The sequence below is a fragment of the Plasmodium relictum genome (genome assembly GCF_900005765.1).
Source record: "Plasmodium relictum strain SGS1 genome assembly, chromosome: 12".
NCBI classification, from domain to species: domain Eukaryota; phylum Apicomplexa; class Aconoidasida; order Haemosporida; family Plasmodiidae; genus Plasmodium; species Plasmodium relictum.
The window spans coordinates 1,342,620-1,355,762 of record NC_041690.1 but is presented as its reverse complement, the minus strand read 5'-3'; the positions used below and the strand labels follow the sequence as shown (position 1 = coordinate 1,355,762).

At 19.2% G+C, this 13,143-nt stretch overlaps 6 protein-coding genes across 6 annotated transcripts; 3 read left to right on the top strand and 3 right to left on the bottom strand.

The window, feature by feature from the left end:
• Window positions 1-275: 275 nt before the first annotated feature.
• PRELSG_1236400 (conserved Plasmodium protein, unknown function) lies at window positions 276-806 on the top strand (the record flags this gene model as incomplete). The annotated part of the gene is made up of 2 exons (XM_028678162.1): window positions 276-317; window positions 477-806. 2 exons carry the CDS (start codon window positions 276-278, stop codon window positions 804-806), a joined length of 372 nt encoding a protein of 123 aa, XP_028534479.1.
• Window positions 807-1,184: 378 nt separating this feature from the next.
• Window positions 1,185-2,191, top strand: PRELSG_1236300 (conserved Plasmodium protein, unknown function; the record flags this gene model as incomplete). Its single annotated transcript, XM_028678161.1, has 4 exons — window positions 1,185-1,572; window positions 1,749-1,842; window positions 1,961-2,023; window positions 2,173-2,191. 4 exons carry the CDS (start codon window positions 1,185-1,187, stop codon window positions 2,189-2,191), a joined length of 564 nt encoding a protein of 187 aa, XP_028534478.1.
• Window positions 2,192-3,175: 984 nt separating this feature from the next.
• FBPA (fructose-bisphosphate aldolase, putative) lies at window positions 3,176-5,071 on the bottom strand (the record flags this gene model as incomplete). The annotated part of the gene is made up of 2 exons (XM_028678160.1): window positions 3,176-4,282; window positions 5,069-5,071. The coding sequence occupies 2 exons, from the start codon at window positions 5,069-5,071 to the stop codon at window positions 3,176-3,178; spliced, it is 1,110 nt and encodes a 369-aa protein (XP_028534477.1).
• A 1,519-nt stretch (window positions 5,072-6,590) lies between these two features.
• Window positions 6,591-7,070, top strand: PRELSG_1236100 (conserved Plasmodium protein, unknown function; the record flags this gene model as incomplete). The annotated part of the gene is made up of 1 exon (XM_028678159.1): window positions 6,591-7,070. One exon carries the CDS (start codon window positions 6,591-6,593, stop codon window positions 7,068-7,070), a length of 480 nt encoding a protein of 159 aa, XP_028534476.1.
• A 526-nt stretch (window positions 7,071-7,596) lies between these two features.
• PRELSG_1236000 (conserved Plasmodium protein, unknown function) lies at window positions 7,597-8,790 on the bottom strand (the record flags this gene model as incomplete). Its single annotated transcript, XM_028678158.1, has 1 exon — window positions 7,597-8,790. The coding sequence occupies one exon, from the start codon at window positions 8,788-8,790 to the stop codon at window positions 7,597-7,599; it is 1,194 nt and encodes a 397-aa protein (XP_028534475.1).
• Window positions 8,791-9,612: 822 nt separating this feature from the next.
• Window positions 9,613-12,759, bottom strand: PRELSG_1235900 (histidine--tRNA ligase, putative; the record flags this gene model as incomplete). Its single annotated transcript, XM_028678157.1, has 1 exon — window positions 9,613-12,759. The coding sequence occupies one exon, from the start codon at window positions 12,757-12,759 to the stop codon at window positions 9,613-9,615; it is 3,147 nt and encodes a 1,048-aa protein (XP_028534474.1).
• Window positions 12,760-13,143: the final 384 nt, after the last annotated feature.

Genomic DNA, 13,143 nt, shown 5'->3' with positions numbered 1-13,143 from the left:
TTAATCTATTTTTTTTTTTTTTTAAAGAAATTTGCACATTTTTAATTATTATAAACGTAAAATAATTTTTACATTTTTTATTTAATATATGAATAATTAAAATATATATATATATATATAAAATTAAAGCAAAAAAATAAAATAATGTAATATACATGAATATATATTTTCACAGAGCGATATTAGAAACAAATAGTGTAATTTTATAGATTAATTTTATTTTTATGTTTTTTTTTTTATATTCTTTTTTTTTTAATTTTTTTATTATCTATAAAATGATAGAAAAAAATTTAGTTTCTGTAGGTTTAAAAACACAAGTAATCAAACATTGAATATTTGTTTTTTTCTCTTCACAAATATTTAAAAAATAATTTTTTTAAAAATAAATTGTTTTTATATATGTAAAATTATTTATTTTATCTTATTTTATTTTTTTATTTTTTTTTTTTTTTTGTTAATAAATTTATATAAAATAGATAAATGAGCTTGAGAAATTAATAAACAACATAGATACTCAAGTTGAAAAAAGTGTAAATGGTAATAATGTAAAAAGCACTTTTTTTCTTAAATTATATGAAGAAAAGAAAAGCATTTTGAATACAATTCTAAACCAAGAAAAAAAGAAAGCATATGAAGATATTGAAAACAATAAAAGTAATATGCTCAGAAAAGTTAGTATAATTAATGAAAAAAATGAAGATGTTAAAAAGCAATCAGAAATATTAATGATAGAAAAAAATAAAAATTTGTGTTTTATCAAGAATTTAGAAAATAAAACTGAAAAAATTAAAAGAATTATAATGTAAAAATCACTTTATAAAAATAAATAAAAAATAGTAAAAATAAATGCAAATAAGCTTTTTAATTTTTTTTACTTTTTAAATGAATTATGTGTTAATTTCAAAGAGAGAAAATAAATATAAAATAAAATAAATGAATACAGAACATATTTTCTGTATACATTTTTTTAAACTTATTTTAAAATGACTTATGCTCTTTACATGAAATAGAAAGAAAAAAAATAAATTGTCTAAAAAAACAATTTTTTTATATATTGTTCTTTTTTTTTTTTATTCTATATTTAATCTAAGTCATAATTAAAAACAGTTAATTTAAATATATTTATAAAGTTTTATATATATATATGCACTATTTAAATTAAATTTATCAAAAAGAAAACGAAAATGAATGATATTTTATGTGAAGACAGCAAAATAAAATTTAAAAATATTGTATCAATTTATACTATTCGCATGTATATAAATGGTTTTATAATTGGATATGTTTTTCGGAAAGAAATTCATAAAAAATTTTATATACATAAAAATGATAATATTATATTTTCTTATGTAAAGAAAAACATTAATGCAAAAAAAAGTACTCAAAAATTTAAAAATTCATTTTATTTAGCAAAGTATAAATTATACAATACAAGGTTAAATAATAAATTAAATTTTAATAATAATAGTAGTAAAATATTTTGTAAATTTCCTTCTTTCAATATATTATTAAAAATCAAGAATAATATACAAATATCAAATTTTCTTGCTTCTAGATTATCGTTTTGGACATGTATTATATAAAATAGAAATATAAGCTTATATATATAATATCAAGAGAATAAATGAATATATGAAAATTTGAAATTATTTTTTATATTATTTTGTATTTACTAATTTTTTCTTATTAAAGACTTTAAATGAATAACATATAATCTATCATAATTTTTTTTTAACCACTTTATACAGGTGTTTGTACGTTATGCTATTGTGAATTAAATAAAAATTTAGATAATAGCATTATATCATCTACTCTATCAGGCATTTTTGCTTCATCAATTAGGTTAAATTATATTAATATTTCTATTATAAAATTATAAAAATTTGGTATTTTATTTTTTTTATTAATTAAATAACAAATGTTTTTTTTTTTAATTTTCACTATCCTTTCACTTTTGCAGTAAAGTAATTTTTAGAGAAAGAAAAAAAATTCTCATTCCTACTTGGTTAGGTTGTGTTATAAGGTAAATTTTAATAAAATAAAAAAGAAAGTATATCTATATCATTTTTTTTTTTCTTTTTTTTTTTTTTTTTTTAATATTTTTAATGCCTTTTACACCTATTTTTTCCAAAAAGTATTTCATAATGCTGCATAATTTTTTATTTTTAACAGTTATATCATCTTTAATTAAAGGCAAAAAAAGGTAGTAATTTTAAATTAATATAAAGAAAATTATGAAAAGTAGAATTTTACAAATTTGAATTTAACAACTAGACACATTTTTTAATACAATATTTTCTATTTTTTTTTTTCTCCATAATGATTAATATAAAAAATATTTTTAGGAAAAATATAATACTTACATATAGCTACATACTAAAAATATTAAAGAACTAAAAAACTTTCATAATTATTTATTGAAAATTGTACTAATTATTTCACTTTTTCAATAATATGAATGTTTTATTTTTTTTTAATTTTAGAAATATATTGTATATCTATATTACTAGATTATCTATTTTATTTTATTTTATTTTTTAGTGTAGTGAATTATTGAAAATATTGTAAAATTTAGAAGTATTAAATACTTATATATATTTTTTTTTAAGATTATTATTTCTTTAAATACAGCTTTATGTATTCTTTAAATTACAGTTTTAGACAATAAAAAAAATTTGTAATTATAATTTTAATATAGTTTTTTTTCCAATACAATATTTAATGTGTTATTTTTTTTCCTTTATATTCTAAAATAAGTTTTAATGTAAAATATTAAATACTTAGTTTTGATTAAAATATATATTACAATAATATTTTATCGGATTAAAAAAAAATTGAAATTTTTAGTTTTTAAAAATATGAAAAAAAAAATTTACATATATCTATATCTGTATAATTTTTTTTTTTTTTTTTAATGATAATACTGTTGTTTAATATTTTGACACTTTTTTTTTAAGAAAAATGTTCTGGTAATTTATATATATATACATTTATCAAAATATTATAATTATAAAAATTATAATTGTATACTAGTTATGTAAAAGTTAGAAATTCATAAAATAAAAATTTATAATAATTATACAAATACATAATTCTATGATATAATAATAAATATATAAATTATATGTAAATATATATGAATATATTATTTTATTAACTTTTTTTCTTTTTCTTTTTAGTACACATATTTTTTCTCATATAATGATGCAGCTGCATTTTCTCCACCTGCTCCTCCTTTATATTTTCCGTAAGTTGCTAAAGAATTAGCTTCAGCTCTTTGTAGTAAAACTTCTCTAGCTTTGGCAACATTTTCCTTCTTTCCTTTCCATGTGTTTAAAACAGAAGCTTGTAAAGCTCTTCCGTATGAAAAAGTTAATGCCCATGGATGTGGGCCTAATACATTGATTGAATTTAAATTAATAGAAGCTTCTTCTTCTGATTGTCCACCTGACAAAAATACAACTCCTGGTAAAGCTGGTGGTACAGTTCTTCTTAACGTTCTTACAGTATAGAAACCAACATCTTGTGTTTTTGTTTTTTCTGAGCATTCATATCCAGCTGTAACCATATTTGGCTTTAATAAAGCACCCTCTAATAACACTCCATTTTCATGTAATGCTTTAAAAACACAAGATAAAACTTTTTGAGTTACATTTGCACATACTTCAATAGTGTGTGCACCATCTGCCAATATTTCTGGTTCAACTATTGGAACAAGACGGTTTTGTTGACAAATAGCTGCATATCTAGCTAATCCCCATGCTGTTTCTTTGATAGATAAATCAGTTGGTTTTCCTTTAGATGGATCAATTACTAAAACAGCTCTCCATTTTGCAAATCTTGCTCCAGCTTTATAATATTCCTTACATCTATCTGCTAAACCATCTAATCCTTGTGTTGACTTTTCATCATCTGTGCATGGAATTGCAACCAATCCTTTGTCTACTTTTATCCCAGGTATTATTCCTTCATTATGTAACAAATTTACTAAAGGGGTTCCTGCTTCGTTTTTTTGAAATAAGGTTTCTTCAAATAAAATTGCACCTGAAATGTATTTACCTAAGCCTTTTGTTCCAAATAATAAATCTCTATAACTAGCTCTATTTTCGATGGTATTTTCTAATTTTATTGTATCAAATCTCTTTTTAATCGTTTGAGTGGATTCATCAGCAGCTAAAATCCCTTTTCCTGGAAGAACAAGCTTTTTGGCTGTTGTTGCTAATTCTTCAGCAACATCAGCTGGTAACTTAAGAGGTGTATTTCTATATTCCGTACATGATACCTATATCATTTAAAAAAAAGAGAATGATTATTTATTAAGTATATAAGTATATTTAAGTTTACAATTTTATTATGTAAAAGAAAAATAATATATTTATAAATATGGAAATAATTAAAGGGAAAAAGTAAAAAAAAAAATGTAAAATGTAATCATATAAAAATAGTATTAAGTATATATTAAAGGAATACTAAGCAGAAAATAACAGTACATATTAAAATTCATAAAAATAATTAATAAAAGGATATCATTTTATACATATTACAATAATATATACAAATGCAATAGTTTAATATAAAATTCATATATTAAATGTAATATACAACATAATATAAATTTATCAGTATGTATAGAATAGATAAATAAGGAATTAAATATTAGTAAAAAGGTGATGTTTTCACAATGTAAGAACTATATACAATTTATTAAAAAAATATACAATTAAATTATTATTCTTTTAATAACATATAATGAAAATTATTAACATTTCTTCAATATTTATGCATAGAGAGATGAAAAAGAAAAATATTAGCAATACATATTTTTTAAAAAAAATTGAATATAGATTAATAAGCATTTATAAATATATATATGTATATAAATATACATTGTTAAAAGAAAAAAATGAACACTTTAAATATATACATAAGGTTTAAAATCAAAAAAGAAATTTGAAATGTATGAAAGTATCAGTATATGGAAATGTTTTTCATTTAATAAAAGAATAAATACCAAGACCTTTAACATTTCATCTATTTTTATCACATATATATATATATATTTGTTTACCATTTTTAATAAAAGATTTTACTTCAAGGAAAAATTTATATATAGGTGATGGTGCTTATGAGTATTCCAAAAAAACTTATTTTTGTTTTCTTAAAAAATGTTCGCTTAAATTGTTCATATACTTAATAATCTAAAAAATCTCTTTATTTTTTTTACTATGTAGTATGTTATATTTATTCTAATTTTTTTATTTGATGTGTAACGCCAAAGAGAATAAAGTTGAATTTGTCATAAAGATTTATTTATGTAAATTTTCGATAATTCAAGATAAATAATTTAAGAATGAAGAAATATAAAAATATATTTTCTTTTTTTTCTTGTGTGCACATAAATAAAAAATAAATAAAATCGAAAAATGTATAAATTTAATTTTAAAAGAAAATAAAAAAAAAAAAAAAAATAGTTAATGCTTCAAATTTTTAAATAGCTATTTTTTTTTTTTTTTAAATGCAACAAATTTTATACAAGCATAAGCTTTTCTTAAACTCTAGTGTTTTCAATTTTTTGGTATAGTTTATTTAAAAATAGCAAAATTATAATGTTTACAGTAAAAATAAAAGAAAAGGAGATAATTATATATAAAAAAAAAAAAAAAAAAAACGAAAAACAAGATAAAAAAAAGAAATTATATAAGTTTTACTAAATTATACTTATTTTGTTATTGTATAAATTTCTAGGACTACTACTTTAGGATTTCTTAAAAAAAAAATATGTATTTTATAATAATTATATTCATATATTTTATTAGGTAAATACTATTTATGACATTTTAATAAATTTCATTTTAAAAGCAAAAAAAAAAAAAAAATATAAAAAGAAAATGTTTTTTTATACTTTACATAATCATACTTTTATAAATGACTACTTTTTTTTAAATTAATATTATTTATCTTCTGTATACATTTAGTAAAAAAATGGGAGTAATATTTTTTGTCTTTTTCAAATATACAATTTAAAGAATTAAAATATATGCGCAAACGAAAACGGAATCAATGAATTTGAAATAATTTTCAAATTAAATATTTATATTCTTTTTGTGTATGATGAATATATAGGCGTAATTATTTTAGCATTTTCTTTTCGAGCTTTTAAAAGAAATTCTATATATATATATATATCTGAAAAAATGTAAATAAATAATGGTAATTCAGATATGAGGAAGTTTTAATGGTGATTTTTATTATATTTTAATTTTTTTCGTTACATAGTAAATTTATTTTAAAGTCATGTATTAGTGATTAGTACTTTCATAAAATCTAAAGTTCAATGAAAATGTAAAAAATAATACTTGAACATTTTATTTATTTAATAAAAAATTTTGTATGCATTACTTAAAATTATCTTCGGCTATATTAAAATATTTTTATATTTGAAATAAAAAATTGAATTTTTTTTTTCTTTTTTTCTAATGAAGCATAAAATATATTTTTTTTTTTTCTCCTTTTATCTTAACATACGAATTTTATTTTTTATTATATTTGCATACATAAATTATCTTTTTAATACAATTTTATATACTAAAATGTTGAAAAAAATAGGTATATTTCCTTTAATTGAGAAAATCTATAACAGTAATTGCAAATTTAATTTTGCTTCTTTACAATTATTAAATATAAATGTTGATACAAGTAATATTTTAAACTATAAAACGCCTTTAAATATAAATGAAGGGAATATAAAAAGTATTCTAAATAATAAAAGTTGTTTTATTCCTTTGACGAATTGCATTATATATGACAAAAAAATTGTAAGTAGTGAAATAAAAAATAAAAATAATATTAAAAGAAATAGTAGTGTAATAATAAAATTAAACACTACTTGTAATTTAGTTAATAAAGAAAATTCAAAAGTCTTGTCATTTAGTTGGTTAAAAAATGTTAGAAAAAAACAATATTACAATATCATTGGTAAAATAGGTATAAAAAAAAGAAATGCTGGGATGTATTGGAGTTTTTACGTTAATAAGAGAAAAAAAATAAGAAAGAAAAGAAGAACTATATAATATTTTTAGTTCATATTATAGATTTAATAGATTTCATATATATATATATACACATTTTTTTTTTTTGAAGTAGCAAGTAGATATTACTTAATTATTTAAAATATTTTTAATATTACACATTAAAAAAATATTCATGTTTCAAAATTAGAAAAAAAAAAAAAAAGAGTTATAAATGAGATATTTAATCAAGATGTCTTTTAAAATATAGATGGAAAAAAAATATATATATTTTTGCCTATATTTGATAAAGTTTCGTAAAACATGATTTATATAATAATTGGAAATTTGACAAAATTAAAAAAAAAAAAAAAAAAATACATAAAAATATATAATATGTAATATAGAATAAAAATTTTAATTATCATAAGTAAGCACACTATTTTTCGTTATATTACGTCTGTATATTTTTATTTTATTTTGTTTTTTCTTTTTGTTTTTATTTGTTTTAATAATTTTTTTTTTTTTTGAGTAATAATTTATTTCTTTAAAGTTAATATATCTAAAAAAACTTTGAAACATACTATTTTTACAATTTTTTATCGAGAGAAACAGGACCAGAAATCCAAAGATTGACAATAAAAAATTTGTTTTTTGTTTTTGAAATTTCATATGAAATATTTCTTGTTTGTAAAAAAATTAAAGAATCACTTTCTGGTTTTATTACTTTAATTGGGACATCGTCTTTTTTACTAAATAAATTTGTATTAATATTAGTATCATTATTATTTATTTTTTTTTGTTCATTTAAATTATCTTCATTTTTATATATTTTAATTTCTATATCATTGCCTGAATGAACTAGAGGAATATATATACAAGTAATCTTTTTCCCATTGTCTAATTTTCCATATCCTCCTTCAGAATGTTTTTTTAAAAATGACTTATTTGGACAAAAGTACAAAAATTGAAATAAAGTGCAAACTTGTAAAGATAAATTTGCTTTTTTATTTAATTCATATGGAATTAATGATAATTCTTTTAATAATTTATGTAAACCTTTTTGTTTTTCTCTATCTAAACTTGATATATATGCCCAACAATAAAAATCAGTCCGTATATTTCTGTATTCTCTACTAAATTCGTTAAAGTTATTATTATATTCAATAAATACCAATTCATCATAGATGAGTTTCATATACTCTTTTCCTATAAAATTTTTTTGAATACCTACATTATTATTCATTAAATTTGCTATTGTTTCGCTATTTATTTTATTTAAATCATAATCTTTTATATTTAAAGGATTTGCTAATGAAACAATGTTTTTTGTATTTTTACAATGAATTTCTTTAATTTTTGCTTTAGTATTATAAGTAATATATTTGCTAAAAACAAGTTTAAAAATATCTGTTCTTAAAAAATGATCTGTCTCCAAATTAACACTTGATCCTTCAGATTTTGCTTTATCAATTACATTAGTATAAATAGCAAAGGCTTTTTTAGTTATTAATGGTATAGACTTTTTTATATTTTCTTCTTGCTTTTCATTATCTAAAATCTCACCCACTATGTCATCTTCATCCTTTTTAAATTTGTAAGTGTATATATTTATTTGATTATTATCTCCATTACATAATTGTGAATTTGTATTTAATTTATTTTCTGTACCTGTTTCTATTCTTATATCTTTTTCTAATTCCAAACATTTCTCATAATTAATTATCTCATATAAATAATTATAAAATTTATTTATTGTTTCGTTATCCCATTCAATGTCCATATCAAAAAAAAAAAAAATATGTTAATATTTTGTTTTCCCTTTTAATTAAATATTACATGTAAAAAAGGAAATTTGAAATAAATAAGATCAACAAACATTAATCTTTTTATATGCAAATAAAAATTATCATTTTTTTTTTTAATTTTTTTCTACGTAAAGCAAATTTTGAACACAATCATAAAAAAAAAGGTTAAAATAAACTTTCTTTTTTCCTGTTTTATTTTCGAATATCATTAACTAAAAATAATTCATAAATTTAGTAATTTTTATAAGAAAAATATTCATAATCAAATTTTAGCGGGAGCAATTATGAATTTATTGCATAATGGAGTGTGTACATAAGCATAAATATATATATATTTTAAATATTGTATTTTTACGTATTTATTTAATGGATCATCAATATTATATCTTTTTTAATTGCACAAATATATTTATATTTTTTTTTTTTCTGTATAAAAAGTTTTTAACCTATTTTAAACCTTTTTTACACAAAAAAATATAATATTGCTTTCCTAATTTTATTTTAAAAATATTTTTAGTTCATTAAAAAAATATTTAGTATGAAAGATTAAACTTTTTTTTTAAAAATATATTTCATTTTTAAAAATTCAAAAAAGTAAATGGCAGTTAAAACTATATTGTTTAGCATTCTTATTTAAAAGTGACAATATTAAATTTACGATCATAAATACATTTTTTTTTTTTTTTTTATTTCTAAATGAAATAAAAACAGGGAATAAGATTTATTTTTTGTATTTATTTACTTTTTAAAATAAATGAAACGTAAATAAGAAATATGAATATAGTCTTTTTATTTATTTAATCTTTTTTTTCAAATAAAATGTTTGTAATATTTTTTTTCCAAGATAAATTATTTCTAAAATAATTATTTATTTCACTAACGATGTTATTTATATTTACTTCTTTTTCTTCTACTGATTTATTTTTATCATAGGTTAATTCTCGTAATTTTACAATTCCTTTTTCAATTTCATCACCAATTATGACAACAAGAGGTATTTGTTTTTCTAGAGCATAAACCAGTTGTTTTTGTATCCTTTGATCTTTAACATATGTAAACTCAGTAGAAATATCATGTTCCCACAATTTCTTACATAATTCTATTGTTTCTTTAAAACAATTTTTTTTTATATTGCATACAAGAACATCTATTGAATTATCTTTCAAATTTAACTTGGATGTGTTATTGCTACTACTTTCCTTACTTACTAAATCATTTTTATGTTCACTACCTGTTAAAACTAAATTTTTTTTTTTTATGAATTGTTCAGCAATTGTTATAATTCTTTCAATACCAATTGATGCACCAACAGATGGAATATACTCTTTTCTTTTGTTTCTTATTAAATAATCATATCTTCCTCCTGCAGCTATACTTCCTATACTTGTTTCTGATAAAAGAACAAATTCAAAAATTATACCAGTATAATAATCAAGTCCTCTCGCTAAAGATAAATCAAATGCAAATTGATTGACCATATTAAAATGTTTTAGTAATTCAAAAATTTGTTCTAAGTGGTTTATAACTTCAAGAACTTCATTTTTATATGTTTCACCAAAATTTGATTGGTTTAAATCGTTTCTAAGAAATTCAATAACCAAAAACGGAGATAAGCTAAGTGTTTTAGAAATGTATTCTTCTATTTTATCAACAGATTCAACAGGAATACCTTTTTCATTTAGTAATTCCTCTCTAAATTGCTGAAATGTTATTTTATCTAATTTGTCTATACTACTAGATATTGTTTTAACTTTATCTTTTGGAATATTAGAAGAAATTAGAATATATTCTAAAATTTTCCTGTGATTAAGCTTACACTTAAAGTTACCAATAACATTCCTTAAGTTACTTAATATATCCCAGAAAATGTACAATATATGAAAGTCGGTACGAAGCTTATCATACTTTCCTACAATATCAAAGTCACATTGATAAAATTCTCTAAATCTACCTCTATTCATACTTGGTTCATCTCTTCTATATACCTTTCCTATATGAAATCGTTTTAATTGATTAATATCATTAGTATTAATAAAACGATACAAAGGTACAGTTAAGTCATATCTTAAGGATAAATTTTCCCCTCCCTGGTCTTTTAAATCAAAGATTAATTTGGAATCTTCTCCATATTTGTCAGTTAATGTTTCTTTTAATTCAAATACAGGTGTATCAATTTCAACTGCACCATGTAATAAAAATTTCTTTTTTATAAAATCAAAAAAAATATTTCTTAATTGCATATCTTCTCCAGTAAAATCTTTTGTTCCTTTTGGAACCTTGAGGATAAAGTTGATATTTTTCTGCATTAATATTTCATTAATTTCTTCTTCAAACTTATATGGTAAAAAATTATCATTGAGGAAATTAAAAAAACGATTAGTAATAATTTTCTTATCTTTCATTATTTCATTTTCATTTTCTAATTTTAATTTTGAATTTTCCTTTGATATAAGGGAATAAAGAAAGTTTTTAAAGTCAAAGCATCCAATTCCTATATTATGTACTGAACTAGAAACTTTTTTGCTTTTCATAATTTGCGATATCGCTTTGTTGTAAGCTTTTATATCATACATAATATTCATATGCATAATAATATCTGTTAAAAAAATTAACAGACTGTTATATACCCTATTCATTTCTTTATTTTTTTGTAATTCGTTTTTCCTGGAAGCTTCAAGAAACATATTTGCAATATTTCTTAAATAGTTTTCATAAACTCCCAAAAGTAAAAATTCCAAATTATCTTCAGATTTAAAATCAACAATAAATCCATTTGAAGGGGGCTTTTTTAAATCAGTATTTTCATTTATAATAATTTCATTCGAAAGAAGAAAATCCTTTAATTTATTTATATATAATGGTAATATTTTATTTGCAATATCTAATACATTTTCAATATGGGATCTAATGTTTTCATTAATATTTTTGTATATAACATCAATATATATATTCAAGGAAGTCATTTCTTCAACACACTCCGCTTTATAATTATCAATACAATTTTTGAAATTTTGATTAATTAAATTCATGAAATATTCACATTCGTCGCTTAATTTACTTTGCATGTAAACAAACAGCAACATGTTTGAACTAAACCTTTTAGACAACTCATTATTTTTTTCAACTTTAGAATCATGAATCATCCATTTTATACTAGATATCAAATTATTGATTGAATGGATATTACTATTATTTACGTTGTTGTTAAATGAGTTTTTAAAAAGAACATCACAATTCAAATTAAATAATTCAAAAATACTACATAAACAACAAGTTAAGTATTTACAGTAAGAAATCGTTTTGTATGCATTTAAAAACAAAATACTACATTTTTCAAGGATGATATTTATAGAACTATAGAAATCATTTAAATTATACTCAACTTTACCACACTTTTTTAAAATACCAACAAGAAAATTTTTTAAAGTTACACTATGTAAAAAATTATTTTTAAAAGAAACATTTGATGATGTGACATTATTAATTTCATTACAAACGTTTTTTATCAAATTTAAGTCTAAGTTATTTTTAAATCTTAATAAATTTATTAAGAAAAAAAAGTATAAACATCTTAATTCATCTACATTGTAATTTAATGTATTTGTTTCATCTTTCTCTTTTTCAGTAAATTCATTTGTATTGGTACATGATACATCAATTTTCTCTAATTCATCAATATTAACACTTTCTTTTTTTATTTTATAAAAGTCATCCTTAAAACTAGATAATTCCACTTTTAAGTCCTTTTGATTTATGCTCACATCAACAATATCTTTGGTATTAAACACCTTGTTTTTGTAAATGCTTACATTCATCTTTAAATCATAACTTATTTTCTCGGAATTATTTTTTAACAAGAACAATTTATTTTGGTTTCTTACACTAAATGAATGAAAATATTTAGCAAAAATAAGATTAAAACTTTTATTTAATATTATTGACATAAAAAAAAAAATATATATATATATATATATATATCTATAAGTGAGAAATTAAGAATTATAATTTTAAATATATGTTAATAAATAATAATTAAAAAAAAATAAATAAAATAATAAATTATTTTCTATTATATATATATAATATCATTAAAAACTGTAGAAGAACCACATATTTTCACTATATAATATAATTTAATTTTATTTATTTATTTTTTTTTTATAGTATGTTAACAAGGATATCAAATGTAAAAAAATAAAAAACAAGTAACTATCGTATTAAAAGTTGGAAAAATTAATGTTATACAAGCACTTTTGTATTTTATATTTTTATTTTTTACTTTTTATTTTTTTTTTTCCTCGTATACTTCAACTAATTTTTTCTTTTCA